This window comes from Corvus cornix, chromosome 1A (genome assembly GCF_000738735.6).
Source record: "Corvus cornix cornix isolate S_Up_H32 chromosome 1A, ASM73873v5, whole genome shotgun sequence".
NCBI lineage: Eukaryota > Metazoa > Chordata > Aves > Passeriformes > Corvidae > Corvus > Corvus cornix.
This window is the reverse complement of record NC_047057.1, coordinates 22,204,923-22,220,309: the sequence shown is the minus strand read 5'-3', so window position 1 is coordinate 22,220,309 and position 15,387 is coordinate 22,204,923. Positions and strand designations below refer to the sequence as shown.

General features: G+C 36.2%; 1 protein-coding gene across 3 annotated transcripts in view; it reads right to left on the bottom strand.

Annotated features, from left to right (window-relative positions):
- Nucleotides 1-57: 57 nt before the first annotated feature.
- FAM3C (FAM3 metabolism regulating signaling molecule C) overlaps nucleotides 58-15,387 on the bottom strand; it is a 58,968-nt gene continuing 43,638 nt past the window's right edge. For all 3 annotated transcript variants that reach the window (XM_019283601.3, XM_039570342.1, XM_039570341.1), the window contains 8 exons: nucleotides 13,127-13,231; nucleotides 11,981-12,010; nucleotides 11,456-11,579; nucleotides 6,942-7,000; nucleotides 5,361-5,411; nucleotides 4,806-4,890; nucleotides 2,698-2,824; nucleotides 58-1,697 (listed from right to left, as the gene is read on the bottom strand). In XM_019283601.3, the coding sequence (XP_019139146.1) occupies nucleotides 1,608-1,697; nucleotides 2,698-2,824; nucleotides 4,806-4,890; nucleotides 5,361-5,411; nucleotides 6,942-7,000; nucleotides 11,456-11,579; nucleotides 11,981-12,010; nucleotides 13,127-13,231 (671 nt within the window). In that variant the 3' untranslated portion in view covers nucleotides 58-1,607. The remainder of the gene's footprint in view (nucleotides 1,698-2,697; nucleotides 2,825-4,805; nucleotides 4,891-5,360; nucleotides 5,412-6,941; nucleotides 7,001-11,455; nucleotides 11,580-11,980; nucleotides 12,011-13,126; nucleotides 13,232-15,387) is intronic.

Genomic DNA, 15,387 nt, shown 5'->3' with positions numbered 1-15,387 from the left:
GAAACCCACATTATTTAAAAAGCTAGTTAAACATAGAGAACAACACAGAATCCAGTCTTACTCTGGTATCAGAGATTATTTATTTTCCTAACAAGGTAATTCTCAATATTGCTTGAAATTTTTAGTGCACAGAATTTGTCTCAGAAAACATCAACAATAATACCATTCCTAACACCTCTGTGTTAAACTCACTGTGGGCTCCTGAAAAATCCTTTTTGGCTTTTGCCCCATAGTACTACCTTGAAGTTTTTTAAGACTATACCAGAATTCATGACACAAAGCTCCAAGAGATTACAGCCAGTTCTATGTCAGCCCTAATTTTGTGAATATGGACACAGTCAGTTACACCATACTAATTTAGTTTCAGGAAAAGTTCAAGCTGGCCCTACTTAGAAGAAATACAAGTTTAGGAATAAAGCAAGGTCTTCTCATAGCTCTGATATAAACTAAAGAATAAGGCCACTTAAACTTGGTCCTTTTTTTTCCCCATTAATAAAAAGGATGAAGGAAACATCATCAGTTAGGTTTACAAGTCACACACTGCATAACCCAGGACACAACACTCTCTCTAACATTCCACTGAAGAAGAGATTGCCTCGGCTCATGAGAAGTAATGTTGCAGTAAAGGTGCACAACTGTGTACCCTGAAACAACCCTCACTAGAAGGCAGACTGCTTTCTAACAGGCTCTTTGTGATGAGAAATTTATTCCTGATGTTAGACCTAAAAGAGGAAGCTCTTCCATTAGGCACATTCACTGCGTGACCAGCCACTGCAGATGAACAGCCACAGGGAGAATCAACAGTTAAGCAGTGGTACAAAAACTGCAATAAAAAAGGAAGAAATTAGCCATATTAGCCATAGTACTGCTGCTTAACGTGCCAAGTCCCTTCTTTGAACACTTTCAAGTTAAGTACAAGTTCTTCCAAGCCGCTTTTAAATATCACACACATTATTCATATATTTATCTCAGTTCATCCCCAAAAGATTAAAAAAAAAAAAATCTATTGTGCTTTTCATGGCATATTATCATGTCTTCCTTTCATTCAGTTATATCATTATTCAGTTTTGATGGGGGACTACAAAATAAATTTTTGGAGCACTTGGTATTAGAATAACCAAATAGATTTAATAAAAATGGATGCTGCCATTAAAAAGGCAGAGGATAAAAAAAAATTAAAGCTCCTTATTAACGCATCACTAAAATCTACAATATTCCATTAAGTTTACGTAGTCACAGCAACATTGCACTGTTAAGAGGACAGTACATTTGTCAGGATCTGTTTATTGTCCACATACGTAAATCATTAGCCAGTTATCTACAAGTATCATTTACCACAGGCAAACTAAATACTGTGCTTTTAAGAAACCGGCGTAGAAACGATTGGATGTTTATTTTATTTTGGACATATTTACAAAAAGAATTTCTATGTGTTAGCAATAAATAATCCCAATATTCAAAATGTCAGTGCTCATGCACACACTGACAAGATGGCTGCATGCTTCAAAAATAATTTTTACAGTACAATCTCCTTCATAGCCCTCTCTCTAATAATAGCAGAAAGTGCATTTTCTTTCATATTCTTTCTCCTTTTCCTCTGTTTTCATTTAGTCTTGCTTCTGAGGGATACAGCCTTCCATCTCAACAACTTCTGGCCAGCCTTCATACTTGTTTGTGTCCTTGTTATTCTTTATATGCTATAAATGGAAAATATCAATCTGCCATTAATGTGGAGTCCTTTATCCTTTTGCTTTAACTCACAGGTTTAAGACATGTACTTATTTTCAGGCCATGGAAAAAGAAAAAACATCATGATTAACTTCTTGTGCTTTGAATCAAATATAACAATCTGTCAGTATTCACCATTTAAAGAAACTTGCTCAGACAAGTGTATGGTAAAAACAGTTACGCCATACTGGGAAAAAATTTTTAAATTTTATTATGGATGTTTGCTTAGGAAGAGAGAAGCAAGGAAATGACCAACTGCATTAAAGCATGAACCACTAGGTAAAAATAAATAAGGCTACTAAATTTACAAGGCAATGAAAGCAAATAGTGAGATTTTAAGGAACATTTTATTTTTCCACCAAGGAACCATCTGCAGTCAGGTAAGACATTATCGCCTCCAAGAGTCTGACACTGTTTCTGCACTTAGTTTCCCCTCCCTTGCAAAGCTGGCCGAAGAAAACACATCTTCCTTACTCTCCTTACTCAGTAATTAAAGGCAACATTGACACATGCTGAATTGTAACAGCTAAAGTATGGGAATATATTCTATTTCAAAATTTGGCTATGGCAGCAATTTGAGAGAAGATCAAAGCCAACAGCTGGGAACACGAACACCTTAACTATTCACTTATGTCTTGGAAGTTCACCATTATTAGTGCATCTAAAATACAACTCGGGGAGAAAGTTTTGAATTCTTCAGTTTAATTTAATCCATTAAAAAGATAAATTATCTAGTTACGGGCATAATAAGATCTATACCATATAAGATTTTTTTTCTTATTTATGAGTCACCAAAGAGTCCTTTGTGTGTTTAAAAGGAGGAGGCTACTCAAGGAAAAAGCCTGAAAATAACTGTGTGCCAGTACTGCAATAGATACCCATCTTGAACAAATGCATGGCATTTATAAAACATGCTATGCCTCTATTAATGCAAGCTGTTAAATTCCAGGAAGCTACATAATCACAAACCTGTTCAAATGGACTTTTGGTCTTAATTCCTTTTCCACCGCAGAAGACCCAGTTGTCTCTGAAGCCAAGGTTAGTAACGGATGTGCTTCCTAATTCAGCGATCAGTTTCCGTGCTTCCTCATTAAGCCTTGAAAAACCAGAGAAATTCAGTGTGTCAATAAAATACATGCCCTAAGAGCTTGCATTGCTCAGTGCACCAGTCTGCTTTGATCTTATTTAATATAGTTTAAGTCAGTCAATATTGGGGAAGATCTATCTTTCAGAATCAGGTAAGGTTAGTTCTGAAATCACCCAATGCAATGAGTGCTGCTTTTCATACTATAATCTCAAGGAACCAGGATATAAACCTATCACTGCATCAACAAAAGCCAAGAACCCTCTGTGGGAATTTATACATATATCTCCAGTCCTGTTAGCAATTCTCCAAGCAACTAAAAAACTCAGCCTTTAAGTAAACCTTGTTTGCAGGCTCAAGCTGAAGTCTAGATAAAGTAAAAGCTATATTTTAGATTAGAAGAATGAAATGACTATCTGAAAGAAGCTCTCATCTGCTTGGGGCAGTTAATTCAAAATTCAGAACGCTGCCTCACAGCATGGTTCAGTGCCTGTAAACCCAAGTAGGATAATTTTAGTATCAAAAGGAAAACAATTCTGTAGGATAAGTTATCATTCCAAAATCTCCATATAGCAGCTCTTAATTTCTTCCTTTAAGTTACTAAATGTGCCAAAGTTACTAAATGATTACCAAACAAAGACACAGACTTCTGATTACTACCCCCTATTGAGATATAGCTGTATGACTATACACTTTAGCCAAATTTATGAAAATTATTAAATACTGTGGAGGTTATTTGCCCAACCCATACTCCAACTTCCTCAAGCATTAGGGCAGCTTGATTCTTCACAATTTTGTTTCCAAGAACAGGCCTTTATATTTACAATCAACTACCAGTGGTAGTTGTAGTATTTCCAGCAGGCAATAGTTCCTGTCAGCATGAGAGGGCCAAATACAATTCTTGTTTAGCTGTATTCTATCTACATACAAACTTTCAAAAACATCAGCTGTAACAAGATTACTGAAGCAAAACTAACCCTACTTATTATCTAAAACATCAAAGAAGAAAGGGAAAAGGGTAAAATGTAAAGTAACAAAACAAGTGAACAGAACAACAGAGAGAAGATCCAACCTTGGTTAAAGCCCCAGTAAATTACTTCTTTCCTAAAAGCAGTGAATGTAAACACACTCGACTATTTACTGTAAAGCTTGCACACTGCAAAGTCAGGACTTAGTCACAGGGAAGCTGCTTCTATATCAAAAATACAAATCAGTTGAGGATAACAAATTGAACCAAAAGAGGAAAAAAAAATGTACAGACCACATTAACAAAAAAGTTAATTATTAGTAAAACAATGGAGGAAAAGGAAAGAAGTTTCAATTTTCACTGTGAAAAGCAATCCTTTGGATACGATGACTTAAGTGAGGAGTAGATTACAATACATATTCTACAGTAATTTTTAGTATCTATCGAAACTGACCCAAGTTGTGAAAGTTAGAAGATAATGCTTCAAGAGACCTAAACCCTCTTAGTCTACATCTAGATTAATAAATTGAAGAGCTTTAGGGTGGAACAGTAAAACACTGAGGCCAAAAAGTACAAGGCTCACACAAGTAACCTCTGAGACTTTAAATGTAAGGATACAGGCAAGGCTTGTTGGGAATGGTCTCTGCCATGCTGCAACCACCAAACTCCATCTTAGAGTTGATCTGAAGAAAGTGCTGGATGGAACAGACTACTTTCCACCAGAGTATGTTCTCACAATCACGTTCCTATGTCTGGACCTATCTGAACTTACTAGCCTAAGACAGAATGAGCTATCAGCAATAGAAAAATCAGTACACCTATATCTGCTTAGTTTTAGTTTGATCTTTATTGTGCCCAAATCACATCTGCATTAAAAAACTAATAAACTGGAAGTATAGTTTCAAATCTGTCACCTTGGAAGAACAAAACCTTGTTAAAAGTGATTGTGTGGTAATGTATTTTTTTCAGTATACAACAGCATGTAAAAGTTTAAGCAACATTTGCTGTTTACAATCAATTACATACTTGGTTGCACCATCATCGTATGTTGCCATTAACACAATCGTTCCATCCTGGATGGTCTTCAGAAATTCAATAAGTGGTGCCACATCTGAGAAAAAAGAGAACACAAAACTGTTTAATAATAAGCAACAATTCTGTATTTAAACATCTCCAATGCCTTTCTGCAATGACATTATTTTTAAGAATATTTGTAACGCTAATATATATATAATATTTATATATATAAAAAATATATAATATTTTTAAATATATCTTTATAAAAAGATGTTGAGTGAGAGAACGCTAAAACACATCAGAGAACTCTTATTTTATAGAGAGAATTTAATCCATATTGTGTAAAGACATAACCACTAGTGAGAACTACTCTGGGGAACAAGTCTGTTTGATTAACCACACCATTCCCTCCCACCTCAGCTACTTGTGTTTCTTTAAAGTTCGACTCTCCTCACAACTACAAAGGTAGAGGTGAAGCACTCCCTTAACTATCACCTTAAATCTCCACAGCAAAGGGTGTCTGGACAAGAAAGAAGAAAAAAAGACCAGTGTAAATGCACCTACCTCCTGCCCACATGTCAAAGAACTTAGTATCTAAAAATTCTCCCGTTTTACCTGAAGAGAAAAAGAAACATTTGGTACCATCAAATATAGCCAAAATTATTTTACAGAAAACATGCCCAATTCCTCTTACACTCTTTCAGACAAAGTACTGCAGAAGACACTAGATAAATGAATTATGGTAACTTTTTTTTTATGAAAACAGTGTGGTGGTTTGTGAAAAAGTGCAGGAAAAGGTAAGAAGAAAAAAGTGAGAAGATCCATGAAAGTGCTGGAGGCCAGGCCGGATGCAGCTTTAAGCAAACTGGTCTAGTACAAGGTGTCCCTGCCCATGGCAGCAGGGCTGGATCTGGGTGATCTTTAAGGTTCCTTCAAGCACAGACCATTCTATGATTCTAGGCAGAATTCTGATTTTGCTTCAAGGAGAATCTAAAATAAATGAAAACACCCACAGGCTCTAAAACCAACACAGTATTCAGTTCATATATCTGCCTTTTTCAAAAGCTGGTTTTGCAAAAATAGACAGTACAGCTATAGACTGCCTTTCGTGCCACATGGAAAATCAGAAAGATTAAAATTAGACTGCATGTTTTGCTATAGACTGGAAATTTTAAGTAGATTTGAACATCCAGAATAAATAGAACAAAGTGGACAATATATTATGTCTCATTACCTTTTTTTATTATGCTGTCTACAAAGGAGTATTTGATGGAAGGTGAAGTTTTTTTTAATATACACATTCATTTAAAGTTTGGAAGACAGAGAGAAAGACTGGAGCTATAAAATACAAAGATAGGTATTTTGGTTTTGAACAGATTGAGACAATTTAGGAAACCAACATAGGATTAGGAAGCATTGTTCAAGTTATGCCTTAGATGATGTAAATCTGAGTACAATCCACAAAAAACAAGAATTTATATTGCAGTGAAATGACAAAGTGCTATCTCAGTGCTACAAGGAATAGTTTCCTACACATTAAGGACAAAAGTGCCAGTGCTTACATTCAGTTCAGCTTTCAAGGTAACACACAGTTAAATTAGTTTGGTTTTAATGAAAATTACAAACCCTGAACACAATTACCTAACATGATGTATTTACAGACAAGATCTATAGACCAAATACACTGATTCAAGCAAGGAAATAATGAACTGGTCTTTCTGTATACTAACAAAACTGTTAAAGAAGCTAAAAAAGTTTCACTGTAAACAGAGCAACAGAAGAATACAGTCTACAGTTTAATTAGTGGCAGCAACACACAAGGTCAAAAGAAGTAGCATGCATCTCATCTTTTTCCATTTTTCGGTGCATAAGGAATTTACATGATGTATCAACAAGACAGTCATCACAGCACTCCACACTACTATTTTTACAACTCATTTTTAGAAACAAAAATGCACTGAGTTTTCCTACTTTGTAACAACAAGGTGTCAGTGCCAATATCTGACATTACCTCAGTATAAATAAGCTGAATACTTCCTTTTCTCCTTGGTGCTTGCCTTTTACCACCCCATAGTATTTCACCTTAAATTTCAGAAACAATTTGAAAATGAAGACAACAATCTGTTCACTTAAAATGTCACTTACCATTGACCAAGGCCACATTTATTCCTCTGCCAACATTATTTTTAACTCCACTCATTAAACTGAAACAAAATAAATATTTTTATTTTTAATAGGACAATCTTCTGACGTGAAATATTTCTGGTTTTTTAATAGGACCAAATTCTAAGAGATATATCGTTAAAAGACTGCATGTTCATGAGAACTTAAATTAAATCTTCTTGATCTGTGTTCTTAAAGCACCACTGAATTAAGAATACTACATCAAGTATCCCCAGTTGTATTGATTTAATTTGATTGCTTAATCAGAGTTTCAAAGTATGTCTGTATATTAAAACTGTCACAAAAAATAGTGTTATGTCATTATGTTATTAATGTATTAAAAAATAACCAAATATTAATTTGCGAAGCTCAGCACAGTCACATAACCAACATTTTAAGCCTTTTTTTGTAAGCACACAATGAACAAAAATGTGTTAACAAATTTAAAAGCTAACTGAACAGAAGCACTTAAAATCTACATGAAGAAACAAGAAAGGCAAAGCACTTAGCTATTCATACACACAACAGGAAGTCTAACCGCAAGAAAAATAGTTAGCACACTGATGGGACTTCAAGCAAAAGTTGCATACAGTCTTGGACTACAATCACACATCCCCAAAAAAATGTCACAATCTATGAGAGTAATTTATTGACCAAACTCAAGAGGGGCAAAGGGGCTGGAAAGAAGAGTCCCATTATGAAATGGAAACCCTTCAGAGAGGTAAAGAAGAGGTAACAGGAACGTTAAGATTTAGGTAGGATGCTGTACTGCCTTAGACCATGGTGGCTGTACCACTCCAGTGAGAGGAAGCTTCCAGACCTCCTCATCCCTGTTCACTGGCTCTGTGTGAAGAACTCTGTTCTGCCTTCAGACCTCAACTATCCCAGCATCAACACTTTGAAGCTAGGATTAAAAGAGGCAACATAAACATGACAAATAGAAGTTTGGAACAATTACATAATTTAAGATAATGAAGAAGCCTTCAGTTGAGATTAAAGAAAGCATCTGAGCAAAAGCATGTAAGTGCACACATGTCCTTAGTTACAAACATACTCTAACAGATGCTTTAATTTCATCCTGATCAGGATTTCTCTAACCTCTTTAGCTGGCTTTAGGAAGGGGCTGCACGTGTGTACAATCCTGTTATGTTCAAAACTTTTTTCACATTTTTTCTGCAGCAATATGATTTTCAGGTCATGTCTGAAGAGCTGTTCTAAGCAATGCCTCTTTACACACACAGCTTCCATGTCAGCTTTCTCATGCCAACCTCCTAGTGATAGGCTAGAAACAAGAAATGGTCTATCATAGAAGTATGTCAAAAATCTTCCTCTCTGGTGCTATCTTTTGCACCCAGGATGAAGACAGAAGCCAACATTTAGAGGAATGTCAAACTGAATAAACAAGTATCAGAAAGACTCAGTATTCAGAGCGGCCATGAAAGACTACCAGATAATGGCAACTCTTGGCACAGCGAATTTAAAAGGTTTTAAAGAACTAGTAATCAGAGATGATAGAGTTCATATTCTTCTGTTAGTCCCTTAAGTTATACTATCTGCCAAAAACTGTGATTTAAATTAAAACTCTAAATCAGTAAATTCTGAAAGAAAATACTTGAGATTTTCTGCTGAAGTGCAGAATTCAGTTCTGGTTAGTAGGGAACTCTAGAAGTATTATAGGCCCTGGAGGATCATTTCTGCTCTGATCATCTGATTGTCATGTCATGTCTGAGCATCCATTCTAAACAAGAAAAACATATGGCAAATAAAGACTGGAACATAAATGAATAAAGGCAATGAAGTTCTGAACAAATTCCTTTCCTCCTGCAAAATTTAGTGAGCATTTCTTTTACCAAAAAGAGTAAGAGCTTCCTTTCATTTTAACTACAAAATTATCTGTAAATAAATACCAGTCCAAAAATATCTAATACTGAGATGACTAGACACTGAAATTCCACACATGCATAAAGTTATAATGGATTCAGATAACAAAAGCTGCAACCATGAATACAAGAATTACTTGTTACTCAAGGAATGTAGTACAACATTCTGCTATTTGGTCACTGTGGCACAATCATGCAATTGGCTTCTTAATATAGTAAAACCGCAGGGAGAAGTTGCTGGCAAAGAAGTAAATATAGCCCCTTCTAAAAAGCCCATGAAGTAGCAACTACAATATTTAATATTTTGATGGTAAGTCCAGCAGGTTCTTTTTTAATTCTGATTATGGCCTCCCAATATAGAGCAAGGCTACAAATGAACTTGTATACAGCAGAAATCATGTTTCACATTAAAATATCTATATAATTAAAAAGAAAAATTGAGAAATTACTTGCATTCTGAATTGTATCAGCACCTTCAGTGCTTTCATAAGTCAAGTGACATCCTTACATTTAATACATAAGAAAAAAAATACGCTACTCTGTAAATATCATTTACAAATTAAGAAAACTTGTTCCTGCTGTCCTGTCTTGGAAGTATGAGGAACACAGAGTAATCAGAAAACAAAAAATCAACCTTTTTTTCAGGTGTGAGTTCACAAAATATCGCTAAAAAAAGAGCTACTTGAGAGGAAATGAGGTTTTTTCAGGACTGGTATTCTACTTTATACGCTTGAGACAGCTTGTGCACCATCACAAACACAACAGGCTGCAATGCAACAGCTTCTCACAGGAGGGCAGCCCTTCATCAGTTTTAGAATTCTTCCAAGCATTTATAGTCAACAAGTTGAGAGCTTTTGAAAGAGAAATAAAACCTCTTGTGAGCAAAGCAGGAGATCGTATAAAATCAATCAAATATTCTGGTGGACACTTAAACAGACATGACCAGTTCCCCTCTGAAGGGATTCAGAAAGATGTTTGCCAAGGAAAGCTGGATTTTAGAATCCAATAGCTGTGCACCAAAGTGCCCACTTAGAGGACTTTTTCCAGCAACTACTTTCTTTTCATCACTTTCTTCAGCAAAATATCTAGTAGAGGATTTTCTTTTTTTTTTTGGACAGAAATAACAAAACTCTTCTTAGTTAATCAGTCAGCAAGAACAAAAAACAGTCAAAAATCCCAAACTAAACAACCCTACAATCCTTAAATTAAAATATTACTTGCATTCCCAAAACTTTAAATCATTGAATCAGCTTAAGTCTTCACAGACGTTAAGCTTCCAATATTAGGCAACCAGAATGAGACAGTTGCACGTTTTAGAACACCTGCAGAAACACCGTGCTGAGAGACTAGATAAGCCTGCCCAAGGTCACCAAGCAAGTCACCAGCAAGAATGGAAAGCGGAAGGAGCAGCCTGTAGTCCCCACGTGCCAAGGTGAGCTCCTGCTGAGCACATGCTCCCCAACTACACTGGGATGCTCTGCTGCAAACTGACTCCCACACAAGCCAGCAAGCTTGAGCTAAGCCAGCCTTACAGAGGAATGCTAGTTAGTGCTAAAAATAGTCTTCTCTTTAAGATCACTTGAGACTAGTCTTACAATTAAAGTGATGGAAAATGCTACCAATACATTTTTTTCTCTTGTACATGAATTATCCTATTTACTCTATTATGTGGGGTTCTGTTGTTCACAGAGATGTTGCCATTGGCTCTAGAATTCATTAGCACCAGCTGCTGTACGTGCTGTCTGTACTAATATAGTGTGAGCTGAGAAACAGCTGAACTGGAGTAGTTTAAATGCAAGTGGAAAGCAAAGGCATTAAGTGTGACTGATACTAAAAACATTCTCCTTCTAATACTAACATTTATGTCTTTTCTGACATGTCACCTGCAAAATCAAGTGGATAGATTATGTTATAGAAAGCTGCACACTCTAGGTGACAATGAGCAGGAAAAACCTAAGAGGAAAAATAGAGTCTAAAAATATTAATATTATGGGCATTACTGAAAAGTATTCAGTTAAATACACACAGTATTATTGATAATACTGTGTCAAAAGTATTATTATTAAAAAAAAGGACTTAAAACCACACTGTGTCTCAAGCAGTTCTTTTCCTCATTTCACAATTATTTGAAGTTTATTAACTTAAGTTACCACCAGCACAGTTAAATAACTACTGATCGTTAAAATACTATTTTTCCCTTTTGAAGTCAACCTTCGAAGTAGAAAATATGTTCTGACATTGGTACTGAGGAAATACAGTTTAAAAGATTACTTGCAAAAGACAATACAATTATTCACTGAATTACTACTAGAGGCACAAGGACAAGTTACTTAGAGACACGTGTGCATCTGACTTGACAAAGTCTAACTAACCCTTCAGTCTGTAAACCTGAAACAAAGTGCAAGCTATCTTGCATGCATTAAAATAACATACGTTTCTGCATTTACTGCAGAGCATTAGGTGTGCTTCCCCAGAGACAAGGTTATAATGCAACGTGACTTTTTCATGGAGTCAAACTGTTTGCAAAAAACCCCTAATTTAAACTGCTGATTTTATGTGCAAAGTGATCTAAGTATTTGAAAGAGACACTTAGAAATAACAGGTGAAAATACTTACACATTGTCCTCTACACAAATTTTAGGTCCAACAACATTTGCTGCTCCACTTGACATTTTGAATGCAAAATGCTTTTCAGGACAAGCTTTAGAGATCCCACACTTGTATCTTGGAGGTTTTGTAGCTTGCAAAAGGAAATATAACAAGATTTTAGAGAGAACACCACAGTTAGGCTAACAGACAAATATCAGTTACTTTTCTGAAGGAATGCAAGGAAGAGAGCAAACACAAACACTATCGCCTCTGTAGTTACACAGCAGCTTAAAATAAACTAAGTTCCTGAAGCACCTCATTATTCCAACTTCTTGCTGTCACCCTGCTGCTTGTTCTGGCACTGTCATCAAAAGCCACAAGCCAAAACTACAAAACAGACTTTACCAGAAATTTAGGAAAATCAGGAGAAGAGGAAAATTAGTTTCTGATTGCATTTGAAGTGTAATTAAGACTTTCTTAACTATGAAAATTCATCAGTCTGTTATTAGTAAAAGCAAGTCACAGCAGTAATACATGCATATGAATACTCACAGTGTGCAGCTGCATCTAATGCTGATCTAGCTAAAATGAAAACAAAGTTTTACAAGATGTTACTAATAAAGTGTCATTTGCTATATAATATCCTATAAATGTAAAATCTTTCTGTACCCCTATATAAACAGGGTGGTTGAAATGAAGTATCAAACACACCTGAATATCATGGTCCAATAAAAAAAAACTTTTATGCATTAGAAGAATGCAAGTGATCAGGAATCCCACTCAGAAGCACTGCCTTAATTTATGACTGAGAGTCATTCAGAGTCACAGAGTCAAAAACCCATGGAGATCCAAAACCTCTGAGAATTTATGGAGTTCTGGGCATTAAAGTGAAATTAATTCCCTCCTGACAGCTTCACTGGGATGGGGTTCCTTTCACCTAAACTGGAAGCCTGCAGCTCAGGTGTACTTCAACCCAACCATTCATGACTCCCTTTTTTGGGCTACGAAGAGACGCGAGTGCCCCATCATGCCCACATCTGAATGACACCTCTGTCTCCTCACTGATTACTAAAGATGTCTCTGCAGACTGGTTCGGATGGCAGCTCACACTGCAGTAATCTGGAATTAAAGAACACAAACTCCACCCATGCACCAAAAATTGTTGGGTTTTTTTGGTAATGAAAAGCACCTTGAAAGACAATTCTGGTTCGAAATAGACTCTGAATTTTGAGACACCTTGACTGCTGATCTTTCTCTGTGTAGAACCTAGCCACATCTGAAATGTTTTGACTACTGCACATTCAACTTAACATGGTCCCCGCAGACGAGCAAAAGCCCACCCAAAACAAATCCTGAATCTCTTTAGCAGTACTAAGGCAGAGCACAGACCTCCAGAAACACGATTCAAGTCGCCTAGTTTATTACTCAACACTAAGAATGCATTTCCAGTAAACAAAGAGAAAGCAGGCAAAACTATGTATCTCTGGCAGACAAAAGAATCACTCATTAAGAGAGTAGGTTAAATATTTCATACAGAAAATAATTTAATACACATATTATATATAAAAAATAACAAGCACACATATTAAACACAGAATTCTTAGGTTGAAGAGCCTAAGGCAAAATAAATGCGATATTTTTGATAAAGGCTCAAGTAAATATTAATAGGTGTCCAGAGGAAACAAAGTCATCACTTACCAAATATGTGTCCTAAGTTTGCATCCATTTTTATTTCAAACACTTGAGATATGACATAAAACGTCAATAAAAATATTGCTATGACTACTACCAACTTTGCAGCACCTGTTAAGAAACAAAAAAAAAGTTTCAAAAAATTATCTGGAAATGGTAACATTAGTTTACCAAAATAAGCAACAACCGAAATGTATCAGATTACATTCTGGGGAACTCAGAAATAGGATGATCATTTGCAGACTTATTGAACAGAACAAATCTGAAAAAGATATCGGTATTATGGATGGATATTATAACGTAGGATGGATATTATAATGTAGGATGTAATGCACTGATCCATCAGGTTATCATACCAAATGCACACTTTGGTCTTAACTTTCTCCACCTTCATGCTTGTCTGACACCATAGTACACCAACTCAGCTGAGCAAGCCAGGAGAAACCAGACTTTTCCATGAAAATCCAGCTTAACCAAATGAATGAAGATGATCTACCTGACTGTTGTCCAAAAGCAAAATTCCCTCCTTCCCCATGCCACTTCCCTGTTCTTAGCCATGAGGACCTGGTTCCTCACTGTTCACAAATACTGTGTTTCCCCCTGCCCTCAACTTGAGCTACCTCTGTTTTAACGTATGGCCCAGACTGAGTGATTAGGGATCTGTTTATATACTGCAGCTTGGCTGCTATGGTCAGTCAGCTCTGAGTATTAAATTAAAAAACAAACAAACAACAAAAAACCCCAAACCCCAACCACCAGCCAACCAGAAACAAGCATTCTCACCTACTTTTCAAGAAATTCATATTAATGACATTCAAAAAGCAAGTTTGATGACTCAAAGGCTATTTTAAAATAAGTAAGAAAAAGCAGTACCTCTACCCTCCCCCTTTTAATATATTGAGGTCTCAGGTAGCTTGAAGCTTTACAAGCCTAAGTTCCTCCAGTGCTGAGTGGCCAATCTACTTCTTGGGAGAAGAGCTGTAAGCACACAACCACAGCAACTTACATCTGAAATGGAAACGCATGTGATACTGCCACAAACCTCACCATTTTTTAGCACAATTTGCAATACATTTTTACAGAATACTCCACTCTTAACTGATGGTAAAATAGTGACAGAGTAGAAGTTGGGTGAGGAGGCATCTGATCAACATCCTGCCTTCCTATCTCATTGCAGTATGTCAAACTGGTTGGAAGAATCAACCTTAAAGCATGCTTCTTTTTCTCAGATTGCCAGCCAAATACATCCTCTAGAAAAAACCAAACTTATATACTCCTGCAGATCTCAGACGGCTGCTGTGATAGGCTGTTCAGAAAAATCTTAAAATAGACAGATTACTCAGCCTTCAGGATGAGAGATGCTAATCAATCCTCCCAAAAGGCTAAAAAAAGATAAGGGGATAGAAAAAGAAAAGGAAGATGAAGAAAGACACAAGGGTTTTTTGTTTGTAGTTTGGTCTTTTTCATGTGTGAGCACATACATACTATGATGTAAGAAAACACAGGTGCAAACTTAAATTAAAAATATTATGCTGGAACTCCAAAGATCACTGCACTTGAAAGAAAGGGAACCATGCACTAGCACTGGAGAAACAGATGATCTGAACATATGGTAAAAAGTGAGGTAAAGGTTTTCCAAGCAACACTGCTTAAAACCACAAGATGGTACCAGATTTTTGGAATGTGTCATCTAGCAAGTGGCATTTAGAGACCATGTTGTTTTAGTATATAGTATGTGAGATGAACAAGAACTCAGTCTGAGGACTAACCATCCCCTCTACTCTCTATTCTGAGCTCTCCAACTGAATGGCAAGTGCTCCCTTCAAAGAAAGAGTAAGAAATCTCCTAGAAGGTTCTCCAAGCATTTGAACCAAAACTGGCATGTTTGCTACAGGTGAAACATTCTATAGGAACTGCCATATCTTCTTTGTGGGTTTTTAGCAAAAAAAACCCAGTTAGACAGAACGGGAAAAAAGCCCCGAAACATGTTTGGAAAACAATTTTCCAGGTGAATCAGGCACCTAAAAATTGGAGCATTTTCCAGTTCTTTATCAGATTTACTTTAGCAAGTTGCTCCCAGTTATACATACTGTAGTTAATAAAGCAAATTTAAGAGTAGTGACAGAAATTGACTAATTTCATGCATTAACAAGGTCTTGGAAAAGGTGTCATTTTCTCCTAGAAGAGGCAACAATTTCTCCTTCTGCAAAATAACACTGCAACTATCGATAAAAGTACAGTGCACTCAACTGAACTCAAAACTGTTC